We start from the raw sequence: 25731 nt of genomic DNA, 5'->3' as shown, positions 1-25731 counted from the left end.
GTTAGTCTGTTAGGGACTTCACTTAGGGTATGTTGAAGACAATTGGGCTGGATTAAATTATAGGAATGGGCCTATAGCCCTTTATGTTTAAAAATTAAAAGGAATTTTTAGGAGGCCCAACAGAAATAATTTGGTATTCGGGATTTACCGAATACCGAACGGAATAATTAATAAATACCGAAATCGAAATCGAAATACCGAAATTTAATATTCCGGTACCGAATACCGGACCCAAGTACCGAATACCGAAATACCGAAATAGCCGATTCGGTTCGATAATTCGGTTTTCGGTATTTTATGCCCACCCCTAGTGATAGATATGTCAAACAAACCTTCATATATTGGAATTTTCTCCTTTTAAAATCATGGTCAACGATCCTCCAAAATTTAATAGAAAAAAAGAAGGTAAAAGGACAAAAACCTCAAGAAAATTTCCATTTGCAAACATGAAATCAAAAAAATAAAAAAATCGCATGTTAACAATAGTTTTTTCGAGAAAAAAATATCTATTTACAAAAAAATAAATTGGAAAAGAAGTTGAAGAAAAAGAAGAAGAGTAATTCAATTCACAGCCCCACACTCATTTAATCGGTTACAAACTTATGATGAATCTTTGTGGGGCCTTTTCTCGGAGGCCATATATAGTGGAAATTTTAGAACACCAGACTATACCGTATATTACTTTGTATAAGTATATAATTATTATAATTACTTTGAACAAATCTTAGACGCATTAGGAAAAAATTACTTAGCATTTTGTTTTTCTTGAGATTTAAACCATTTTGCGCTATGATCTTCACCTATTTTATTAGTAATTGCTAGGCCCCACCATTAGATATTCATGCAACGATTTTTGTTTTTGTAAAATTATATTGAGTATATTATTAGCAATACAATTTCAATTTTTCGAATAACAAGACAAAGAAAGGGGAAAAGAAGAATTTGTTTAGAGGATTAGTAATTCAATTGGTATATTGCTGCATATGTTTTGTCCTAAATATTAGTAACAATTATTGATCCATTTTTTTCAATACAAGGCTATAGAAGCTGTAGAAACCGCAAAAAACAAAACAAACGCAATTTTATATCTAAGCTGAGTTGTGTCACAGTTTATTTTTTTTTTAGCTCAAACAGCTTTTAACTCAAAAGAATGTTTAACAAGGTGATCTTTAGGCAAATAGCTGACTAAATTTACTATTTATATTTCCTAATCGATATACGTATTAAATTTTTCCCTGAATTTTCTACTTTATTTGAATTCTACCACATATAATTGTGTTTTACGTCAAAGAATTTTTTTGGTGAAAAATTTCTAGACGCAAAGAAAGCATGGCTTTAATGAGGCTCTCAACAAGCTCAAATTGCTGGCACAGCCCAATTTCAGAGAGGCTTCATATTAGATAAAAACAACAAAGCACAGGCTTGAAAAAAAGAAGAAGGAAAAACTACCTAATTATATAAATACTAATTTATTTTATAGTTTGAAATTATTACATATTCTCATACCAATTATTACTTTTATACTAGATTTTAAGTCAGATACATTATTCCTTCAGATTTCAAGTCAAGTACATGTATCAAATATGAAATATAGATACATAAGGAGAGAGTCGAGTGAGAGAGTCAGTGTATCACATATATATATGAATCACACTAGTAACATGTATTTGGGATGTCGGATGCATTTTGAAATATAGATACATAGGAAAAGAGGCGACCGAGAGAGAGAGAGAGAGAGAGAGGGGTGAGTAAGAGAGTTAATGTATTCCAAATACATCCGAATCACACTTAGATACAATGTATCTAAAACAAGCTACACCTAATTTGATCCGCATTTATTCGTGATACATGCATCTAGCGAAATAAATGTGGTACAGAATGTAATTTCAAAAACTAAAATGAAGGCACGTAATTATGCCCTAAACTAATAGAATTTGTGTTGTTTGATTTTAAAAAAATTACTCGTTTTAACCTAATATTTGTTCATATATTGCTTAATCTTACAAACACAATATTGATATTACATTTTTATTAAAAAAAAATCAGTTTGCTCCCAGCCCAATTTCAGAGAGGCCTATATTATTGGATATAAACAATAAAGCCCAAGTTTGATCTCTTCTAGAAAGTTTCAGGCTTTCAACGATTCTTTGCTTTTTGTTTAACAATGGAATCAAGACAATATAAATCAGAGCAAATATCAATTACAAATGGCATCAACACTCTCAGCAATAGCATCATCAACTTTAATCCGTCGGAAATTACCCATAGTAGGTGCCTTCTGTGTTCTTACTTTTGGTCTCTCTAATCTCTCTACCCCTTTTACCAAAACGGGTTTGGCTCATTCACTTCCCTTTGCCCCTCTTTTGCGGTAATTTTTCAATTTCTCCTGCGATTTCTGATCAGAATCTTGAAATTGGTTTGTGGGTTTTAGAGAAAAATAATATCTGGGTTGGTTTTGTTTTGACATTTTCAGGAGACGGAGTACAAGTGTTAGTAGAATTAGAATGGAAGCTAGCAGCAAGATTGCCCCAAGCATTGTTGTTTATGTCACTGTTCCTAACAAAGAATTGGGTTTGTTTTGCTACTATTTCTTCTGCTATTTGATTTCTGTTTATGCCTTTTTCTTTTTTGTAGTTTTGGATGATTGTTGTTTTTGTTAATCCTTCACTAAAATTGTAATCTTGTTGAGGATTCTTGCTGAATTATGATCCCTGTTTGACTATTGAGTTTTATTTGCTCTGTAAGCTCTTACACCATTGAACTTGACTCATGGTGATAGCTTGGTCTCGGGATCACATATACTCCCTCCATTTCAATTTGTTTATCTGGTTTTGACTTGACATGAAGTTTAAGGAAATAAATAAGGCTTTCGAATCTTGTGCGCTTAAACTAAAATATGTGGAATTAGGGGTGTCAATGGTACGGTTCGGATGGTTATTTTATAAAGGCCAAATAAATAGATAGGTCCTTGAATTTGGTTGGTTTTTCCTCTCGCACCTTAACTATGCTGCCTTCCTATTGAACCCCTGAATCATACATAATTTGTACCTTTTAAATATTCATTGCTAACGTTGTATAAAACGTTTTATCACGTTTGAAAAGCGCGTGAAAATGATTTAAAGAGGCTGATGTGGAATCCATTTTGGGACGTAAGGGGCTGATGTGGAATCCATTAAACGTGTTATCACGTTTGAAGAGTACGTGAAAAGGAAGACCGTTACATTCCAAAATGGATTCCACATCAGCCCCTTTAAATCCTTTTCACGCGTTCTTCAAATGTGATAAAACGTTTTATTCAATGTCAGCAATGAATGTTTAAAAGGTACAGATTATGTATGGTTAAAGGGTTCAATAGGAAGGCAACATAGTTGAGGTGCCTGAGAGGAAAAACTAATCAAGTTCAAGGGCCTATCTATGTGTTCAGCCTTTTATAAAATTTATATTGTACCATTTTTTCGGTTATTTTATTTTATATAACCAGAACTTAACTTCTCATAACCGTCCCATTATCTCGGTTTTTCTTCAGTGTTGGTACGGTTCGATTAATTTTCGATATTTTTTAAAAAAAATATAAAAGTTAGAACACGCTACCATATGTACTTGTTGATGACTTTGGGAAAAAATCTCTAGACATTTTTATTGTTTAAAGGTGATGATCAAGAAAACAATAATAGAGATTCATCCCATTATATTATGGTAGTGTAAAATATTAACCAAAGAAAAAAAATATAATTTACATCACACGAGCGGAAAGAACTCAGTCAAAATGAAATCAAAAACTGAGTTTACTTGATTAAAGTATCCAATAAGAAAAATTTAAACTATAAGACAGGAAAAATGTCTAATAACTTGTAGCTTATTATCCAAGATCGTTGGAATACCTTGTAGTTTACTAGTTACTACTCGAGAGTTGAGATATTAAAATTAATTTAGTTTCAATCGGAGTAGTATGAGACGTTTTAGTGTTATGACTATGAGTGTTAATTATGTTGTCGTTCGTAGTCACTTCCATTATCTTGGGCCTAAAAGCAAAAAAATTAATGTTTTATTATTTTTAAACTTAATAAATAAAATATATTTTACACATATATTATTCTGTACGGTTCTGTATTTTTTCGGTTAATTTTTTATAAAATAAAAAACCTACCCAATTATTCGGTATGGTTATAAGTTTATATAGAAACCGTCAGTTTTATAAAAAGAAACCTAAAAATCGGTTCGGGATGGTTCGGTTGGTTAAATCGGTTTTTTGAAAACCATTGACACCCTTGTGTGGAATGCACCGAATTGTTCTTTAATCTAGTGGTCTTAAACATGTCATGTGAAAAATTAGAATTGAAGAGTTGCTCAAAAAGGAAAGAGACATTCTTCTTAGAACGGACTAACAAGAAAGTAGGACAAACAAATTGAAACGGAGGGAGTATGTTTTTCCTTTGTTGGTTCTCTTTGGTGTGCTTTTAGTTCTATTCTTAGATAGAAAATTTAGAAGGATAATTAGAGTAACTCCTTTGGATTCGTGCTCTAACATTCGTGAATCTTGGTCATTGTCTGAACAAAAAAGGAGAATCCACACTATTATTCTATTTGACTTGTATCAAAGTACCAACTACCAATAGTCTGAAGCAATATTTAGTATCTGTCCAAGTGTACTAATTTAGTATGTTATAGAAAGATGGTTTCAGCACAAATTTCCAAAAAAATTCAAATTTTATGTGATTTTTGATGCTATGGATGGAAACTTTAGTATCATTAGCTTGGATTCTAACTATTTTGCAGGTAAGAAACTGGCTGGGAGCATAGTCAAAGAGAAACTTGCAGCATGTGTTAATCGAGTACCAGGTGAGCACAACTCCTTATTAATGCTCTAACTAGCCAAAGTAACCTTCCATGTTTTTGCCTTGCACTAAATGAATGACCCATCTCGGAAAGTATATCTACCATTATTCAAGTGTTTAGACCTAAGCAATTCAACTCCAGTTCAACATGCTACTAGTACTGCTGTTCTTGGGAAAGTGTTGTTCACTCTTGTTGTCGTGAATTGAATTAGAATGCAGAGTGCTAATTCCACATCATTTGCTAGTAACACTTTGCGCTGGAACTTGAAGTTTGATTCCTTCAAATGTATCATCAGTTATGTGAAGTGGCTATGCTCGTTACAAGCGTGTTAACCATTAGTGTTTTAGGTATTTTGATTTCTTCCTCACTTGCATTAAACAATTTGCATATATGAACTCAAATATATCGCTATTTCCTTTGTTTTCTGCCTGTAGTGTTGCGTGCTTTTGATTATACTCCCTTCCGGAGATGGAACCTAATTGAACTATTGATTCTATCATTTTTCTTTGATTTGGTTGGACTGCTGCGATGTTGAAAACATTGATGTCCACTTTATCATTTTGTTTCTTGTTGGAACTAATTCTCAAAGGATCAATGCTTTGAATAATTGAAGGTAAATATGCATTGAAATATTGTTGTCATTTGAGCATAATGGAATACTAGAGTAATGAAGAATGTGTTGGGGTCTTTTATGTTAAATATGAAAAGTTGAATGCAAGCAAATCAAGAGGATAGGCTGTTAGCACTTATTTATCCTTCTGGGGCCTAGTGTTGATAGCCTCTGATAATATGGAAGAATTTTTGGGGGTGGAAGGGCTAAAACCTGTAGGGTTCGGTAATTGGTACTGATTTCTATACAATTGAACCAAGGAGATAAAAAATCGACTCTGTCCTGGGGTATGTGCACAGTTATGTATTTTGTAGAAGAAAGGTGTATTGACTAGCTTTCTTTTCGTTTCTGTTTGTGACATTGCTTCAAATTATTTAGGAACCAATGTCTGGCAAAACACCGAAGTGCATTTTAGCCATGTATTTCGCTCTCAGCATTCCCTTACATGTGTAGGAGACTTCTTGGTTGCAGAGTTACTCAAATTCAAGCTAAAATTAATACATTCGTTGGTGGAGTCATTAGTCTTCTTTTCTAAGTTAACATGTTACGGCTATGACTAGTACATCAAGAAACTTGTGGATGCATAAGTGAATTTATATGCTGTGTGTGCAGGCGTTGAATCAGTTTACGAGTGGCAAGGAGAGGTAAGACTCTTCTTCAAAGGACTGTTTGGAATCAACATTTCTTGATACACTAATCACTATGTGTGTCGCGTTGTTTCCTAAGAATAGTTTTGCTTTTTGTTTTTGTTTTTGTTAATAGGTTCAGACCGATTCTGAAGAGCTGCTTATAATCAAAACCAGGGAATCCCTTTTAGAGGCTCTTACGGAGCACGTGAAGGCCAACCATGAATATGAGTAAGTCCTTGCATCTTTGGTTCTTTTTCTTTCTGCCAATTATGACATCGGTACTTCTTCAGTTTGTAACTTGTCATTTAATGTTCAACCATCTTATTTTCTGCATTGTTTAGACAAACCTGGCACAGATCATCTTTTTTGAATTCCTGTTTCCAATGTTAAAAAGAGACTTAGGAGGAAGACAATTTTTTCATGTATAATAATGTGTTTGTGATGAGAATGATCCCACATTCGGACCTCAACGAGAACCCTGAACTCTTTATAAGGCTTGGGCAATCCTCCTTCCTCTAAGCTAGCTTTTGGAGTGTGAGTTAGGCCCAAGACCTAATTTGACATGACATTTGTTATACGTTTTTCTTTGTACCAGTCCATGAACCTGCAGTTTCTGCTCCAAAATTTTTACATTCATGCTTGGTCTTAGGGGCATAAGCTATTTGCTATCTTCACTAACTGTTAATCCCTCAAAAGAGGGGAATGAGCATGGAGAGAGTGCGCTTAGATTATTTTGATCCTTTTCTTGGTTGTTTCTTGCAGTGTTCCTGAAGTGATTGCCATGCCCATAGTTGGTGGCAGTCCACAGTACCTAGAATGGCTGAAGAACAGCACAAGGGATAAATGAATAAAAGCCAAGAAAAGCTTGTTCTACCTTGAGCCTGTAACTTAGTAAGAGTCGGAGACAAATATCCATGTTATTTGGTATTTTCTGTCTTAAGTACTTGTTACTTAAACTGCGTCGTTAGTCTTAACTCTTGATGTGAGGTCTTATATCTCTCTTTAATAGTATCTTATCATACATTCTTGGATGATTTTGGGCGTTGCTTCTTGTATATATGGTGAAAGAACGAGACCTTCATGAGCTTATGGGTACTTTGGTATTCTCGGTTTCGAGTGGATTATGATTGGATAACTAATATTCAGGTAAGTTCGTTTGCATCAACGTTGAATTAACATATTCACGGTACTTATGGACAACATTCGAAGTTGAAACCAAATTATTAAGTCGAAGTGGGATTTAAGATTTGTGGAAGTTTGATAATTTAATACGAAAATTAACTAACTCAGCTCTTCTAGCAGTTGCATATTCTCTAGTCATCATAGCATGATCACTCAGATTTATTTGCTTTTACGTTTAGCAACATCAAAAGAGCTACTATATTTTTTACTTTTAGCCATTGGATGACGCTATCAAAAGTTTCCAATAGCACCAAAGATGTGTATCCCATTTTCATGATACTTTTTGAAACGTCCTCAATTATTCAACCAAAAGTCTTCAAGTCCTCAACATGCAGAAAATATCTCATCGTCATGGAAGTTGTAGAATGGTCATTCTTGACAGTGTAGAAAATATCTCATCATCAAGAATTCCTAGAAAGCACACCCATTTAGTTTTTTCTTATACCCTCGTGCTTACACAGTACTAAGGTTTGATTGCAATGAGAAAAGAGAAAATATCTAAAGCCAGTAACTATTACCAAAGCAAAAGAAATGCAGCAAATATGGCAAATTTAACAACTGGATTTCCAAGTACCAAACCACCACAAGTCAAACATCAAACATAACATGTCAAGAGAAGCTGTCTTTTTTCTTATACAATAAGTCAGCACAATAAAGCAAACGACATTTAGAGCCCATTCCTAAAAAGAGACGATGAGTAAGCATGCCAATCAAGATTCATCCAATTGATCCTGCATTATGCACATGGCAACAATTAAAGAAGGTTTTATTAAGTAATAACATCAAGCTTCAGAGTTATAGTACGTGTGTGCATTTGATGGTGGCTTGTAATGGCAACTTTCAACAGAAGCACCTACCTGAGCATCTGAGGTCCAAAGTGTGAGATTGTCTCGTAGGAGTTGCATTATGAGGGTGCTATCCTTGTATGATTCTTCACCTAAAGTGTCCAGCTCAGCGATGGCTTCCTCAAATGCCTAAACAAGTAAGACCAAAAAAATCATCCCAAATGCAAAGATATGGATCGCTCTTAACATAACTAGATCAATTGGCATGCGTAAGCATAATATAGATACTATAGAGATTGATGATAAAACCTAAATGTTCAATCTGCAGGTTAGCTTCAATTTCAAGAGGAGCAAATACAAGGCTCATGTTCGTAGCCAACTAGCACTTTAGGTTAACCTTGATTATAAATCAGTTTACAGCCAAAACTAAATGGGTTAGTAGGACTGTCGTCAATTACTAACTTCACCAACATTTTAACAGTACACTAGTTCTTGACTAAAGACTATGAAAACTTTTGAAGAAGAACACACACCAAAGCAGATCATTTCTCCATATTGCTTTTAAATAACTTATCCTACTGTCATCTCTCTTATATTAAGTTGTCAACCCACTTTCCCTAAAGCACTTGGGTTCATCTGTCTTTGCCTCGTAGTCTTTCATCCTATCCATCCATTTAACCATCCATCAATTCTCCCTTATCTAATAGCTCTAATCACTTCCTTCTCCCTGAGTCCCCCCCTCCCCCCCCCCACCCCCCTTGGCCTTCCATTCTCCATCTTTCACTTACATTATTCAGTTGCCCTTTCCCAAGTTTATTCAATGGCTCTTTTATTAGTCAAAGCTAAAACAACAGTCCAACCTGCTTAGAACATATAAAAACTGCACATGAAGCATATAAATTTTACATCATATCTGCAGCAGAAACACTAAAATTTACCTGTTTTGCCATACTGCAAGCTTTGTCAGATGAGTTCAGTATCTCAAAGTAGAAGACGGAGAAATTAAGTGCAAGACCCAGCCTTATGGGATGTGTTGGAGGCAGATCTGTCAGGGCAATTTCCTTCAATGACAACAAAGGCAGGAAAGAATCAGTGAAACTGAATTTTCCAACCATACGATCGAAATCTGTATACAAAATGAAATGCAAAAAAATGAACATACAAGATTTGACCAACTGTAGAACAGATGTCGCACACCAGACTAAACTTTTTTTGAAATTATAGTTCATCAAGATCCAGAAGGAGCAAAAACAGAGAGAACTGAAAACTCCTGGTAGCAATCAGGCTAACCTCCTTTATATAGTGTCTAAAAATGTGCAGCATAATTAGAAAGCCTTTGCATGTGAAGTTAATTTTGTGATTCATACAGCCAACCCAAGTCAAAAGAATTGGTCCTGGAGTGTTCCTAACTACATCAATGACACAACTACAACTGAATTGGTGTAAGTCTTATTAATGCAAAAATCCTTGGACATTTACAAACACTGACCAGTCTACAACCGATCTTCTAACTTCGCACAACAAGGACTTATTTATCAATTCAGTTCATTCTTTAATTTCAAACAAGCATCAAAACAATTTGGTGTTGAAAGACCCTTCTTGGATGGAAATGACACTTCATCTGATACAAATATGAAACATCACACAATAAAAGTGACATTGCTTAGAAATAACAGAGTAAGGAGGCTACAATCTGCAGATCACAAAGTTCTGTCCCTTGTTCTCTTAGTTGCCGTACTTGTACCTATGATTTCCTCTATAAAAATAGATTAATACATTTACACATAAATCTCTTTCAAAGTCAAGGATAATAATGCAAAGGAACATCTTAAGCTGCAGCTTAAAAACACATATCACTGATTAAACACATATTAGAAATGGCTAAAACTGTATTCATCTTGATATCTAGCTACAGTCTCATGATGCTTAATCCCCATCTCAACATAAATCCTGCTATCACAATAAGAAACTAGGAAGATAAAGATGCAGTTTGCCCCAGAGGTCCAATGTCACATCATCTTTAACCTCCAGCTAAACAATTCATTTCTCAAAGTTTCAATTACAGTAGTAAGATTAATATATAAGTATTTGACACAAAAACTAAAATGCAATAGAAAAATCAAACCTGATTTAACAATCTCCACACTTTTATTGTTATTAGTAACAATCTCCACTACATTCTCAACGCAAATACATAAAATCCAGATCAGAATGGCTAAATTTAGTTCTCTGCATTCATATCGAAATCATCTACAGTTTCTACATTAATTTCAGATCTCAATGAAAATCCTACTAGCACAACAAGTAAATAAGAAAACCAAGATGTAATTTTCCCTAATCTGAAAACAAGTAAAAATCAAACTCAAAACCTAAAAATACAGCAAAATAGGAAATAAAAGTCAGCTCAAAACAGTACCTGAGCAGCCTTATAAGAATTCATAGTGTCTTCAGCCGCGTGCTTCCTCTCATCTCCAACCTTAAACTCAGCAAGATACCGGTAATAATCACCTTTCATCTTAAGGTAAAACACCTTCGATTCACTAGTAGAAGCCGACGGAACAAGATTTGATTCGAGCAACTTGAGTATACCAGCACAAACCTGCGAAAGTTCATTCTCAACTTTACCTCTATACTCCTTAACAAGATGCACATGCTCTTCGTTCTTCCGCGATTCCTCCTTCTGTTCAATGGAGGAAACAATACGCCAGGCGGCACGAAGAGAGCCGATCACGTTTTTGTAAGCGACGGAGAGGAGATTCCGTTCCTCTACGGTGAGTTCACCGGCCGGGGTGAAATTGAGGACTAGTTTGTCCATGAACTGAACCATCTCTTCATAGCGCTCGGCTTGTTCGGCGAGTTTGGCTAAGTAAAGGTACTGTTCCCGGCTGAGATTTTCTGGAAGTGGAGCCGCCATGGATGTATAGTAGAGAGAAACTTTAGGCGAAAGAGAATCGATTCTTCTCAGCACTGTTATGTGTGAGACCGAAAGAGAGAGAGAGAGGAGACTTTTATGCTCTTTTTCTTTGTACGTGGAGTTGAATACACTTTCCTTTCTTTTTTATTTAACACCTCCTTTATTTTTATTTTTCAAAATTTATATTTATGATAGAGTTTGATTAATATAAATTTGTATGGTATAGGATTCCATTTGGGAGCGCTCCTTAATAATAACAACTTTTTGCTTACCCAGTTCAAACTTGAGATTCTGATTAAGTGAGAAGCAATCTCACCTATTACATCATATTTTTTGGTCGTTTATTTTTATTATATAAGATCAAGATGTGAATTTGAATGCACACATTTTACTAAGACGTGTATATGGAATTGTTATATTTGAGCGAAGGATCTTTCGTAAACAGCTTCTTTATTTTCACGATGTAGTGATAAAGTTTGTGTATATTCTACCATCTACAGACTCCATTTGTGGGATTCATTAGGTATGTTATTGTTGCTGTTGAATTTGAATACACAATACTAAAACGTGTATTAAGATTAGAATGTATGAAATGCTAAATCCTATCTCTGATTGTTGCTCATGTGTAGAGGTGGACATGGTATGATTTATATCGAATTATCATACCATTTCAAAAATTTTGATACCTTGATTTTGGTATTATGGTATTTGATTTGGTATATATTATACATTTTTAAATATTTTTGGTGTTCGATATAATATTTGATATTTAGAAATAACATACCAAAATATCAAATAGTATATAGTTGCATAAATAACACACATGTATTTTTCTCTTTTTTTCCTTCTATCTTCCATGAGTCCCATCACATTCTACAATCATTTGTTCTCTCAATGATGTTGCTACTACTAGCTGGATGATTCCTCTGGCTTTTAGTTAATGTCCCTTAATCATTTTCATCATCTTTAGTATTTTGTATGAACATTGTTTCTGCATTTATATGATGGAGTAGTGATGATTATGATAGTTTTTGGTGGTATAATAATGCTATGTTTAATGCATATAAATCACTGTGCATAAAGTAAGATATACACCAATTGAAAATAGAAGGAAAATACACAATATATAAAATAAATACAAAAACATATTGCATGTAATTTGTATGTAAATTGTTTTAAGTGGTTTTGTTATTTGTTGCTAGGGGTGTGCATCGATCGGTTCAGTTCCATTTTGGTTTGATTTTATGTATTATTGATTCGGTTTATCGATTTTCAATTTTTAAATACGCTAAATCAATAACAAATCAATAAGATATTTTTTATCGATTTTCTGTTTACTGATTTTTAATTATTAACGGTTCGATTTTCGATTTACCCAATAAGCAAATACTCATAAAATAAATATATGACTTCTCACTTCTCTAACAATTTGGCACAATACAGTGAAACAAGCAAATAAATTGTAAGCTTGTAAATGCTTTGATATACTGAAACAAGAAAGATAATAAGAAATTGCATCAATAAGAACAGATTTAGTACGAAAGTTATAATTACATGTTACAACCAAAACATAATATGAAATTTTTGATGTTAATTAAATTATAAACGTTTACGAACTTGCAAAAGTTAAAATTACAAAGTAAAACTAAAACTTAAATCAAGCAGTTCAACAAGACAATCTTGAACAATTGTTAGTTCTTACTTTACTTTAGGTTCTGAGTATAGACTAAAACGTCCTAATGTGAAGTAGAAGTAATGTGAAGACTGTAGTCTACTGATATAATGTCTAGTTATGTTAAATTAATATTAATATATAATATTTATGAAAAGTAAAGTAGTACATTACTATCGTTTTAATGGGTTATCGATTTACTCAATAACCCAATACTAAAAATTGATATTGAACCGATAACCCGATATTTTTTTTATAAAATCATTAAAAATCTGTTAATCCAATAATCCAATAGCAATAACCTAATAATATTTTTTAAATTCAATTTATTGATCGGTTCGATTTTTGCAAACTCCTATTTATAGCTATATTAAATTTGTACGAATATTGTATAAAAATTAAAATAAAGTGTACACTTGTATCATGTACTTTTTTTTCTTATTCGTTTTGATTTTCTATATTACCTTAACTTTTATGTTAAAAAAGAAATAAACATTAATAGTCGTAAGCAGGGATAGTAAAATTACCTCAAACAAATATGATTAGCTTAATTGGTCCAAGTATTCATTTTGACCTATTCAATTCAGTCTATTTAAAAAATAAACTGAAATATAGTCCAATTAACTCATAAAGTTTTTGTCAAAATATCCTTTGAAAATATAGTTTTTTTCATTTGATATGTGGTATATAATTACAATATATATTTTTTATTAAATACATAAAAAGAATAAATAAATAAATTATAATTTTAATCAAAATTGGGCGAATTGAATTATAATTCGCCTTTTTGACTTATTTTTAGTTCAATATATTTTAATCCAAATAACTTTTGAACAAGTTATTAACTATTCTTGTTATATTAATTCTGTCTATTTTAACTCACTTAAATTCAACTAATTTCATCTATTTTACATTCGAAAAGAAAATCAACGTTATTACTTTTTGCTCCAATTGTCTATTTAGTCCTATCACAAAAAGAAGATGTCATATTTCCAGAACTAAAATTGAATTAATTTTTAATTGCAAACGAAAAACCCTGAGCCTCCTCGTCGGGAAAAAATCCCATCTCTGAATCCCTCTACCGGTTCTTCTCCATTTCTGCAATTTTTTTGCTAATTCATATCTTAATTGACCTTTCAATCCACTTCTAAGTTTACCCTTTTCTTGAATAAGAGCAAAAAATAGGATCTTGGATGCAGTTAATCAATTCTGTAAGCTCTATAATTCATTAACTGGTAAACAATATAACCATCACAAGTAGTATGTTATAGTGATTTCTATTATTTTTCTCTTAATTTGTTTGTAAGTATTGGAAGTTAGTTTAGCATTTTGAGTTTCAGTCTAGCTCCGATGCATATGTAAGTTTTTGTGCCATATTGTTATTTGTTGTTTTAGTTATTCCTACTTGATATTGTGTGAATTGTTTGACTTAGAGGTGAAGGTGAATTTTTCAATCTTATCCCTAAGGTACTCTCCTGAGACCCCACTTGTGGGATTATGTTGTTGTTGGTTTGGATTGTGAAAAAATGTGTATTTTTCAAGTGAATGACTGGTGCTTTAATCTGAATGGTTGATATGGTCTAGTTGAAGTATGCAACAATTTCGCAATGCCATAGATGTCATTCCATTTTATAGATCTACTATGGTCTTTTTTTTTCTTCTTTTATTATTTCCGGTTCCAAGATAAAATGAAATTTGGGAAAGAAGGGGACGGTTTATCTTTACATGAAAAACGGGGTAAGTTCAATATTTTGTCTTATTTTGGATAAATGAGCAGCAAAAAGTGATTGTCTGCGAATTTAATACAAAAATGTTGATTGTGCAGTGTAAACTGAAAAAGTATAGTTACGTGGGTGCAAAGTGTTGTGTTAGTCCAAATTTTTGAGGTATAAAGTAGAGGCTTGAGCCAATGGAGTATGTATGAGAGTTAGGATGGAGTATAACTTTCTTTTTCTCTACCCTAACAGCTGCATATAACTCTTCAGGTGGAATTTGAGTCGCAGATCCTGGAGTCTTGTTAACTTGGATGAAAGCTATTGGGCACAAGAGATGCAGTCTCTGTTCTTCATGTAGGTTGTTCTCATCTTCAGTTCAATGGATTTCTCCTCTGCATTACCAGAACAGGAATTCCCTGAGGCCAGATGTTCCTATCGAGAGAGATGGCACTGCAGAACAAGTGCCAAGAAAACGCAAGTATATATCTCATGAATCTGCAGTCAATTTGATAAAACGAGAGAAGGATGCACGACGTGCCCTGGAGATCTTTAACAAGGTTTCTGATCAGAAGGGTTTCAATCACAATAACTCTACCTATGCTGTTCTTCTCCATAGACTCGCTGTTTGCAAGAAATTCGAAACAGTTGATGCTATTATTCATCAGATGAAATATGAAACTTGCAAGTTTCATGAAGGCATATTTACTAATCTCATGAAGCATTACTCCAAATCCTCTCTCCATGACAAGGTTCTAGAGATGTTTGATGCAATCTTGCCTATTGTTCGGGAAAAACCTTCCCTCAATGCCATTAGCACATGTCTGAATCTGCTTATTGAAGCAAAACAGATGGAGCTGGCGAAGGAATTTCTCTTAAACATGCAGAAGCATCTAGATTTGAAGCCCAATACATGCATTTTCAATATCCTGGTCAAGTATCATTGCAGAAAAGGGGATGTTGAAGCTGCATTTGTAGTAGTAGAAGAGATGAGAAAATCAAGAGTTTCTCATCCTAACTTGATTACTTACAGCACCCTCATGGATGGCTTATGCCGTTGTGGAAGGCTTCAAGATGCGATTGACCTTTTTGAGAAAATGCTTGCTAAGGATCAGATTCCGCCAGATGCATTGACTTACAATATCTTAATAAATGCATTTTGTCGTGCAGGAAAGGTGGATAGAGCTAGGAACATAATAGAATTCATGAGGAAAAATGGATGTCAGCCAAATATAGTTAATTACACAGCTTTGATGAATGGATTTTGTAAGGAAGGAAGAGTGGGAGATGCCAAGGAGGTATTTCATGAGATGAAGGGAGTAGGCCTAACACCAGACGTAGTAGGCTATACAACATTAATAAATTCCTTCTGTAGGGCTGGTAAAGTTGATGAAGGCATCGAGTTACTTGAAGAAATGAAGGATAAAGGGTGCAAAGCTGATGACGTGACAGTAAAAATCATACTCGGGGGATTGTGCAGAGCCTCCAGATCAAGTGAAGCTTTCGATATGCTCGAGAAGTTACCTTATGATGGTGTCCATCTAAGAAAGGAAAGTTACAGGATCGTGTTAAATTTCTTGTGTAAAGAAGGTGATCTAGAAAAGGCGATGGAGTTGTTAGGTTTGATGTTGGCTAGACGATTTGTGCCCCATTTTGCTACGTCAAATGAATTGATAGTGCAACTTTGTGAGGCTGGAAAGGCAGCTGATGCAGCTTTGGCATTGTTTGGGCTGTTAGAGATGGGGTTTAAGCCAGAGCCTCAGACATGGGGTATGTTGATTGATGTGATATGCAGGGAGAGAAAGTTGTTGCCTGCATTTCAATTACTTGATGAGTTGATTCTGCAATAGTTATATGTGTTGTGATTGTAGGCATTTTGTATTCTTGTTCAGTGACTTCTAAAAGAATATGCCAATTTCGGCGTCATTAGCTTGTTGTAGACATCAACATATGTTCGTTGGAAGTTTAATCTGCACTTGTTATGCATTTTTCCATCCTAATGTTTGCTCCCTCGAATGAATTACTACTTAAAAAAATAAATGAAATTGCTACTTCGTTTTTCTGTTGCTGGAAATCAGCCTCCAGGTACGACATTCTTTTCCAGAAAAAGGCAGCAGCTTGCATTTGAATGAGCTAAGGAGCTATGCAAGAACTCAAATTAGCCAGGAAAGAGCTACAAATTGCATTTGAATACGTTTTATTTATAGTTGAAACACTGATAATTCACATGTTTTTGCGCTTTTGAAGTAATGACATGGCTTCTTCACTCCTGTTGTCTTTGTTTTCGAATTGCTTTGTAATGCTTTTACTTGTGCTCTATCGGAAACAACCTCTCTACCTCCCTAGATAGAGGTAAAATCTGTGTACACACTACCCTCCCTAGATACACTTGTGGAATTACACTAGACATGTTGTATTAGTATAAGCCAAGATAAATAGAAATAAAATGTGAAACTTACAACCATCTCTGAGAATAAATTTATAAAGGGATCGTTTGGTAGAGTATATTAAAATAATGCTAAACAGAGGGTATTAATAATGTTTGTGTAGTTATGCTTGCATTATACATAGAATATTTCGTATGCATTATTTGGTTTAATGTATTAAAAAATAACATGCATTGCATAAAAATATTTATTTATAAAAATATCCTCAACAATTATGATGAAAAAAATGTAAAAAAGGTTTTGAGGGATAATTGAGTCTTTAACCATAATAATGCAAGCATTAAATCCCCTTGCATTACTAATACCTAAAAATCCATGGTATTAATAATGCAAGCCTTAATACACAATAGAGTGTATAACTTATACATGCCATGAAAAAGTGTATCAAACAAAGTACTATTAATACACTTAATTAATGCATACATTATTTTTGCTAACACACTTTACCAAACGACCCTGAAGTGTTGACTCTAATATTGTGGTGCCAAAGAGACTGTACATTCAACTAACATCATTTTCCTTTTTCTTTTTTGGTATCATAATATTGAAATGAAATGAGTTTAAATTAAGCAACATGATCAGCAAAAAATTTATATAGCCAACCACAACTTGTTTGTTTGGTATTGAAGCATAATTCCTATTGTATTTAATTACTAACACGTAGACGATATAGCTGAAATCGTTCAATCTTTATACCCGACTGCTGAAAGAAATAGTCGATAGAGAGCTCAACAAAGTACCCAAGTAAAGATTCAACAATAATTTGATAGAAAATGTGTGCACATCCAGACCTGATTCTCAACCATGATTTGAGACAACATAAAAGTCAATGGATATTCTCGAAGAAACCTACGAGAACAAGAGCCACCAGTTCTTTAGACGTCCCAAAAAGAAAAGAGGATAGAATAGAGACAAGAAGATTTCATATAAACAGTCCTCTAAATTGAGGTTTGAGACTAGTGCAGTGTAATCGGCTTCTCTATACATGTGCAAAAGATAGTACAATAGCCTAATCGATGTCAACTACAGATCCAGTTTTGTGCATCCCAAATCCTGTAATATGTGGTGGTGCCAATAGGATCGCGAGATATACTACAATGGGGAAGGTGTGTATCTTGGTTTTACCATATTGAGTGCTTCATACCAAGACCGTTACACGTTAGAATAAGACCCTTGTAGCGATTAAGGTATTCCTGCAATCAAACGCCAGAGCAGTGTTAACAATGAAGATATAGTTAAGTACCTAAACTAACCAGAAAGAAAAAAGATTGGGAGGAAACTCACGATGATATTATAATCATAGGCTTGTAGCATCCCTTTCTTGTCGTATTCTTGTCGTTTCACAGAATCACTCAAAACTGTTTTGACACAATTGGAAAGTCAATATATAGGAAAACTCAATAAATGCCCTAAAGATTAGTGAGAAACACACACATATAAAGGTGATTATATTGGTGAAAAGGAAGATGTTCAACATAAAGGAGTTTCTGGAGGAGCTTCTAGTAGGTCTGAGAATGCCTATAGACAGCAATATCATCAGAGAGCTAACCTGACCCATGCAGCTGGAGGAAGTGGAAATGCACAGAGATCACAACATCATTCAAGAGCTGAATCTGATGCTTATGGTAGACAGGGCAACAGAGGACAAAATTACTTCACTAATGAGCAATACAGTCAGATAATGCATATGCTTGATGAAGGCAAGGGAGTAGAGCAGGCAGGAAGTATGGCAGGTAATGCTACTGATTATTCTAATTCTATGAAAATGTATAGACTCATGGATATTTGACAGTGGAGCAACAGATCATATGACCAATAACTTGCATTTACTGCATAGTTTGAGTAATATGCATGATCCTATGAAGAGTAATGTGCACCTACCAAATGGTAAGACTGTACCAGTCAATTATCAAGGAAGATGCAACATTACAGGTGGCTATACTATAGGAAATGTGTTATATGTGCTTGACTTCAGGTATAATTTGTTGTCAGTGTCTAAGATGACCAGAGAATTGCAGTGCTCGGTGCTTTTCTTCCCCTTTTTTTGCATTTTCCAGGACCTATGTGCTGGGAAAGTGAGGGGGATTGGTAAAGAAGAAGGAGGTCTATATCTTAGACTTCCTCTGATAAGGTGGTTGATGAAAGGAGCAAGATTAGCAGCTGTGTTGCAGAAAGATTGTCTGAAGATGTTCATGTTTCGCATAAGAGACTTGGTCATGTCCCAGCAGCAGTCATGAAGAAGTTGGACTTCATCAAGAATAAAGTGTCAACCTGTAGTTTCAATGATTGTACTGTTTGTCCATTAGCTAGACAAACTAAAGTGTTTGATTTGCTTCACATTGACATATGGGGTCCATATAGAGTTTCTACTCTTTCTGGTCATAGGTATTTCCTCACAGTTGTGGATGACCACTCAAAAATGATATGGATTTTTCTGATGAAATTGAAAAGTGATTCGTCTTTTTCTGCTTAAATCTTTTGTCAAAATGGTGAGTGTTCAGTTTGGAAATCAGGTGAAAATGATCAGAACTGATAATGGTGCTGAGTTCTTTAGTAAGGAATTTACTGACTTTTTATTACATAGTGGCATTGGACATCAAAGTAGTTGCCCACACACTCCACAACAAAATGGAGTGGTAGAAAGGAGACACAGGCATATATTAGAAGTGGCAAGGGCTCTCACGTTTCAAGGGAATATACCACTCTCTTTTTGGGGAGATTGTGTCTTGACAGCAGTATACATAATCAATAGGTTGCCATCAGTTGTTCTAACCGGACAGTCCCCTTATGAAGTTTTCACAGTCCTAACTTGTCTCATCTCAGAGTTCTTGGTTGTTTGTGTTTTGCTACTGACACAGCAAAGCCAGATAAATTTTCCCCTAGAGCAACAGCTGCAGCACACATGGGTTATTCCACTACACAAAAAGCTTATAGATTGTATGATTTCAAGTCCAGAAGGTTTTTTGTTAGCAGAGATGTTACTTTCAAAGAACATGTATTTCCCTTCCTGTTATTGAAAAATGGAGACAATAATAACCCCATGTTCCTTGATATAGAAACTCCTGAGATTGCCCTTCCTGGTCCACAGCCTATTCCTTCTGAATCTGTAGTACAGTCTACACCAGTTGAGCCACCTACAGCCTCTTCACCTATTGTTCATCCCACTAACTCTCCTATTTCTGATCCTACTCCACCACTAGCTTCAACACCCATTGTGTCTCACCCTCAGTTGAGAAAATCCACTAGAGGTACCAAGCCACCTAATTGGCTTCAAGACTATGTTCACCCAGCCAAGGGAAATACTGCATGTTCTTATCCTATGTCCAGGTATTTGAGCTACTCAGCTCTTTCTCCTAACTGTTTATCTTTCCTAGCAGTTGTCTCCTCTGATGTAGAACCTGCCACTTATGAAGAGGCACTTAAGGATCCTAGATGGATTTCTGCTATGCAATCAGAGATTGATGCTTTAGTTCAGAACCATACGTGGGAAGTTGTTACTATTCCCAAATGTAAGAAACCTATTGGCTGTAGATAGGTGTACAAGATAAAGTATAAGTCTAATGGTGAAGTTGAGAGATTCAAGGTCAGGCTTGTTGCTAAGGGGTATAGCCAACAAGAAGGCTTAGATTACTAAGAGACTTTTTCCCCAGTGATTAAGATGGCTACTGTGAGGGCTGTGATAGCTTTAGCAGCCATGAACCAGTGGCCTCTATTCCAAATGGATGTTTATAATGCTTTCCTCCAAGGTGATCTTGAGGAATAAGTGTACATGCAATTTCCTCCAGGATTTGGTAGCCCGGGGGGAATCAGGGGTGCAGACTACTCAAATCCCTCTATGGTCTCAAGCAAGCATCTCGACAATGGAATTTGAAGCTCACAAATGCCTTATTATCAGCTGGTTTCATGCAGAGTCAACAGGATCACTCTTTGTTTGTTTTAAGGAAGCATGCTAAACAGGTGATCATTCTTGTTTATGTTGATGATTTGCTGGGAGATGACAAGGAACTTATACAAGAAGCAAAAGATGTGTTACATGCAGCCTTTAAGATCAAGGACCTTGGATCACTGAAGTATTCTATTGTGCCAAAGGAAGTACACCCTAGAACTCATAACTGAGTTAGGTCTGAGTGGCTGCAAACCAGCAATTACACCTCTTGAATAGAACCAGAAGCTCACAAGCTTGGAATATGATCAACATTGTGGTCTGAAGGAAGATCCACCCTTGCAAGATGTGAAAGGCTATCAAAGGTTGATAGGGAAGTTGTCTATTTGACATTGACTAGGCCTGACATTGCATATAGTATTCAAACTCTGAGCCAATTCATGCAGGCACCTAAGAAGTCTCATTTAGAGGCAGCTAATAGAGTGGTCAGATATGTTAAGAGTGAACCAGGCCTTGGAATTCTGATGCATGCAGAGGGCAAAGCTGTTTTGATAGCATTTTGTGATGTTGATTGGGTTAGTTGTCCAAACTCAAGGAAGTCAGTAACTGATTACATTGTGAAATTTGGACAGTCCTTAATATCATGGAAGTCCAAGCAACAGAACACAGTAGCTAGAAGTTCAGCAGAATCATAATATAGAAGCATGGCTCTAACAGTGTCTAAATTGATCTGGCTGTTTGGATTGTTCAAGTGTCTAGGAGTTGAAATTCCTACACCAATTCAGTTGTTTATAGATAGTAAGTCAGCCATGCAGATAGCCAACAATCCTGTGTTCTATGAGAGAACAAAGCACATAGAAATTGATTGTCATTTTATAAGAGAAAAGGTGCAACAAGGTTTGATACATCCAAAATATGTTCCAACAACTGAACAGGAGGCAGATTTGTTGACAAAGGGACTTGGAAGCCATCAGCACTACCATTTATTGTCCAAGCTAGGAGTTCTAAATGTTTTTTCACCACCTAGCTTGTAGGGGGGTGTTGAGATGATCATAGAGAAAGGCTGATGAGTTGTGTACAGCTGTCATTCTGTTGTACAGTTGTCATTCTGTTATAACAAAATGATCACTAGTTAGCTAGGTGGTTAGCAAGTTAGTTAATTAGTTGCTCTATAAATAGTAGCCATTAGAGTAGATATTCTCATTCTGTAATCATTCTCTTCTATCAATACAAAGAAGCAGTTATTTACTCTCTGTGTTAGCTTCGCTAATGACCTAGAAGATCTCATATCCATTCATCAATGGTGGATTTTAACATAAACTTCTATAATTCGTTGGAATATGCAGAGACAAGGGTGGGTAAGGAAAATCGAATGTTAGTCACCCTCTACAGGAACATTCTAGAATCTAGGAGTTCAACTTTAGCACACAATTTTGTCTTTCCAGAAAATAATCATTTGCCTGGACAAACAAATTCATCTCGGAGACTAAAGAGACTTGCCAATAATGTATTATTTATTCTAAGTTCTTCATCAGAACTGGTCTTCTTATATTCTAAAACCTACAATTTAGCTTAAAGAATATGATATTTGGCATATAAACAGTAATGTCTTGATACTGACAGTACAATGGATGGGATAGCAGTGAGAGAAAGGAAAAGAGGTGGTCCCAAAAGAGTACTCTAGAGGTAGCACGCTATCCAAGTTAGGTTAAAGGGGAACCAAGGAACCACCCAAGTAAGAAAAGGTAACCTTGACCAAATCAAACATAATTAAGGAAATTGGGGTGCAATCATAATTATTAAAAGCTTGAGGGTAAGGATTAAAGCTTCGAATTTTTTTTAAAAAGAGTTCATTACCACTTTTAGATTTCAAATTTGAATTTTCCTTCTCCTCCCTTCCTCTTCTACCTCCACGAGATAGTGGTAAGGTTTGTGTACATACTACCCTCCCCAAACCCCCTTGTGGGATTTCACTGGGTATGTTGTTAACCCTTCCTCTTCTACTTCTTCCTTCTCTTTCTTTAACTATTTTCTCCTTTATAACTTTCTTCATATTCATCATTGTCGACTTCTTTTTATTCTATGGACTGTTTTTGCTTTGATTATGAAGATTAGTGGGAAAAAAGTTTCAGGCCATGAAGGAGATTCTGCAGAAAATCCAACAAATTAAGAAGATACATAAAATTCACCAAAGTTACTGAATTTTACTATAGAAGGTGAAGGACAGAAAGTGTGGAGGAGGGGGAGAGAGGGAGGGTGAGGACGAGGTATGAGCTTTGTGTAAATAAGAAGACTTGGAGGTTTTTGAACTTGGAGGCTCTTTATTAGAGGAAAGGTGACCCAAAGCCATCCATCTCCTCCGCCTCACTTTCCACCTTCCATAGTAAAATAACAACTTCGGAAGATAGTTGCAACAACTTTTTGCAACATTATTGAGTTTGTTGCCAGTATTATAACTCAATAAATACTAAGTTGTCGCAACAACTACACAAGCTTCGGTAATTTGTTGGATTTTTTGCAGAATCTCCTTCAATGGAACTAAGTAGCACATGTGGATATCGCTTTCTACAAGACTACAACCATTCTCTATGGCTTACACACCACCCTTCCCAGACCCTACTTGTGGGATTACATAGGGTGTGTTGTTGTTGTTGTTATGACCATTCCCTATGGGGTAACCAGACATAATTTTCAGCTCTTGCCTGAATCTAGATGGGATATAAGTATTTGATTCTCAAGTTACTCTATCAAGAACATTGCTTGCAGTAGACATATGTTATTAAACAAACTCCAAGAAAACCCAGATATGAACTAAATATTGACTGATTGCAGGTTGAGAACTCTGTATAAATCAACTTTGACTTGTAAATGGCTTACAAAGATAGCCAGTTAAGAACCAAATAAATGCTTACAGCTTTGAAAAAGAACTAACCTTGGTAAGCCTCATTTATTTCCTGAAACTTTGAGGTAGCACTATCCTGATCTTTTTGCTTATCCGGATGCCATTTCTGTCCCCAAAACAAAAATTATAAAACGAATGCTAGAACTAAGAAAATGAGATATACACACCTCATAGATCAGATGCAATGAAATGTTTAACACTTACAAAGGTGGAAAAATATAAACCAGGTTACAACAATTGATTTTAACATGAATAGAATGAAACTAACCAAAGCAAGACGGATAAAATTGGATCGAATGACCTCCTCCGTGGCATCATAATCCACTTCCAGTATTCTATAATAATCCTACATTCAAGAAATGCAAAACCACAAGTCAAAACTGCAACTTTACACAACATTCCAGCAAATAAACCCAAAATTAACTTCCAGCATCCCGAAATAATCCTACATACACATTCGAGAAATGCAAAAACCCAAACTTGACAACAAATTTCTAAAATAAAACCAAAACCCACAACCAGTATCCTATAATAACCCTACACATAACACAAACAGTCAAGAAATGCAAACCCCACCAATCAAAAACCCAAACTTGACAACAAATTTCAAAAAGAAAACCAAAACCCACAACCAGTATCCCATAATAATCCTACACATAACACAAATAGTCGAGAAATGCAAACCCCACCAACCAAAAACCCAAACTTGACACAAATTTCAACAAAGGAAAACTAAATTCCGCAAATAAGTACCTTGGGTTTAGACAAAACTGACAAGAAATCAAATTTAAGATAAGAATCCTCCTCCTCTTCTTCTTGCTGCTGCTGCTCTTCCTCGTATTCGTGTCCGAAATCATTAACCCACTCGTCCCACATCGTCTTTTCTTCTCAAAAATAGTTTCAGCTCTACAAAAATCGGCAACCCACAAGGATTTATCTGGGTCTTTGTGTACCAGAACCGACAGAAAACGAAAAAAAAAAAACAAGAAATATAATAAAAATCTAGTCTTTTTTTTTTCCAGTTTTATCTAGATAATAATACAATGCAGGTCTAGATACCCGCTAAGATGAGAAAAATTATAAGGGAATTTTATCTAATCCGAAAGGGCAAGATACAATCCCCACAAAAAGAGGCAGACCAAAAAACAAAAGAAGTTAAAATTGAAGAAACATAAGGAAAAGTCGATTAATTAAGAATACCTGTTTGTGTTTCTGGTACTTCAAGGGTGGTTTTTTTGTGCCTCTTGGTTTGCCTTATTTGTTGCCTCACCCAATTTACAATTTTCAAACGGGTCATTTTTGCACTTTTGCTTTGGGTTCGTTTTTAACTTTTATTATCCTCTCAGAATATTCAAAAAAATTATACGACATAATTTTTTATATTCGTACCATAATATATCATAATTTATGTTTATGCTCTTAAAGAATTTATGTTTCACTAGATATAAATTTGATTTTTAAGAGCAAAAATAAAAATCAGCTCATTTGAAGGAAAACGATTGTGGTGTTAAGACAAAAGTAGTGCAAGTGAGCATAAAGCCAATTGCATCAACCTTATTTAACACATAATCGAAAATTATAAAATATGTAATTACTTTATAATTAATTTTAGGGTTTGATTTATTTTTATTTTATTCAAATACTATAAAAATTATTTTAATCTAATGTTTGAATTTGAAATTGTCAGGGTCAAAACTTAAAACAAACTTTAAGCCCGTTATAGCGGCCCTGTCATAGCGGAATTTTTTCCACCATTAGCGACTTGCACGGTGTCAGTTCATATTTATCAATAACTTAATTTCATTGAGTTAATAAAATTAAGTGTTTATGTTTTATGGCAACTATGGAAAGGCAGAAATTCATTTTGTTCTAATGGTGATATATATGAACTTAATGAAATAGTTAATAAGGCTTTGTTTAGTTTTCATAAATATATTGCTAACGCCATCAGTTTTGACTTGTATGCCAATGGGATTAAGGATGGAAAAATTACTATGGCACAAAATGGTATTGTTATTTTTACAGATGAAGACATGTGCATGGACAAGGAAAAGACAAACATTGAAATGACGGTTATGGATCGTTGTGGTCATTTGCTTCATGCCCTCGCAATTCTATTCAGTTTGTGGGAAAAAACATAAGCACTAGCAATTCGACAA

At 34.8% G+C, this 25731-nt stretch overlaps 4 protein-coding genes across 7 annotated transcripts; 2 read left to right on the top strand and 2 right to left on the bottom strand.

Annotated features, from left to right (window-relative positions):
• Positions 1 to 2134: 2134 nt before the first annotated feature.
• On the top strand, positions 2135 to 7187 carry LOC129903377 (protein CutA, chloroplastic). Its single transcript, XM_055978912.1, has 6 exons — positions 2135 to 2368; positions 2474 to 2571; positions 4777 to 4839; positions 6059 to 6090; positions 6209 to 6303; positions 6838 to 7187. Exons 1-6 carry the CDS (start codon positions 2208 to 2210, stop codon positions 6920 to 6922), a joined length of 534 nt encoding a protein of 177 aa, XP_055834887.1. The 5' UTR covers positions 2135 to 2207; the 3' UTR covers positions 6923 to 7187.
• Positions 7188 to 7789: 602 nt separating this feature from the next.
• Positions 7790 to 11066, bottom strand: LOC129902590 (14-3-3 protein 10). The gene is made up of 4 exons (XM_055977917.1): positions 10459 to 11066; positions 8981 to 9103; positions 8115 to 8231; positions 7790 to 7988 (listed from the first exon to the last, which is right to left on the bottom strand). Exons 1-4 carry the CDS (start codon positions 10954 to 10956, stop codon positions 7968 to 7970), a joined length of 759 nt encoding a protein of 252 aa, XP_055833892.1. The 5' UTR covers positions 10957 to 11066; the 3' UTR covers positions 7790 to 7967.
• A 2537-nt stretch (positions 11067 to 13603) lies between these two features.
• LOC129904284 (pentatricopeptide repeat-containing protein At5g18475) lies at positions 13604 to 16499 on the top strand. 3 transcript variants are annotated; one of them, XM_055979827.1, is made up of 2 exons: positions 13604 to 13839; positions 14614 to 16499. In XM_055979827.1, the coding sequence occupies exon 2, from the start codon at positions 14655 to 14657 to the stop codon at positions 16188 to 16190; it is 1536 nt and encodes a 511-aa protein (XP_055835802.1). In that variant the 5' UTR covers positions 13604 to 13839; positions 14614 to 14654; the 3' UTR covers positions 16191 to 16499. The 3 variants fall into 3 exon arrangements, with proteins under 3 accessions (XP_055835802.1, XP_055835801.1, XP_055835803.1); XM_055979826.1 differs by having other exon boundaries at positions 13604 to 13863; XM_055979828.1 differs by lacking the exon at positions 13604 to 13839 and adding an exon at positions 13958 to 14514.
• Positions 16500 to 17532: 1033 nt separating this feature from the next.
• LOC129902705 (uncharacterized) lies at positions 17533 to 24879 on the bottom strand. 2 transcript variants are annotated; one of them, XM_055978076.1, is made up of 6 exons: positions 24773 to 24879; positions 24326 to 24478; positions 23841 to 23918; positions 23603 to 23678; positions 18072 to 18145; positions 17533 to 17980 (listed from the first exon to the last, which is right to left on the bottom strand). In XM_055978076.1, exons 2-6 carry the CDS (start codon positions 24446 to 24448, stop codon positions 17909 to 17911), a joined length of 423 nt encoding a protein of 140 aa, XP_055834051.1. In that variant the 5' UTR covers positions 24449 to 24478; positions 24773 to 24879; the 3' UTR covers positions 17533 to 17908. The 2 variants fall into 2 exon arrangements, with proteins under 2 accessions (XP_055834051.1, XP_055834050.1); XM_055978075.1 differs by having other exon boundaries at positions 24326 to 24515; positions 24773 to 24875.
• Positions 24880 to 25731: the final 852 nt, after the last annotated feature.

Source organism: Solanum dulcamara, chromosome 9 (assembly GCF_947179165.1).
Source record: "Solanum dulcamara chromosome 9, daSolDulc1.2, whole genome shotgun sequence".
In the NCBI taxonomy this organism is placed as follows: domain Eukaryota; kingdom Viridiplantae; phylum Streptophyta; class Magnoliopsida; order Solanales; family Solanaceae; genus Solanum; species Solanum dulcamara.
This window is presented reverse-complemented; position numbering and strand designations above follow the sequence as displayed.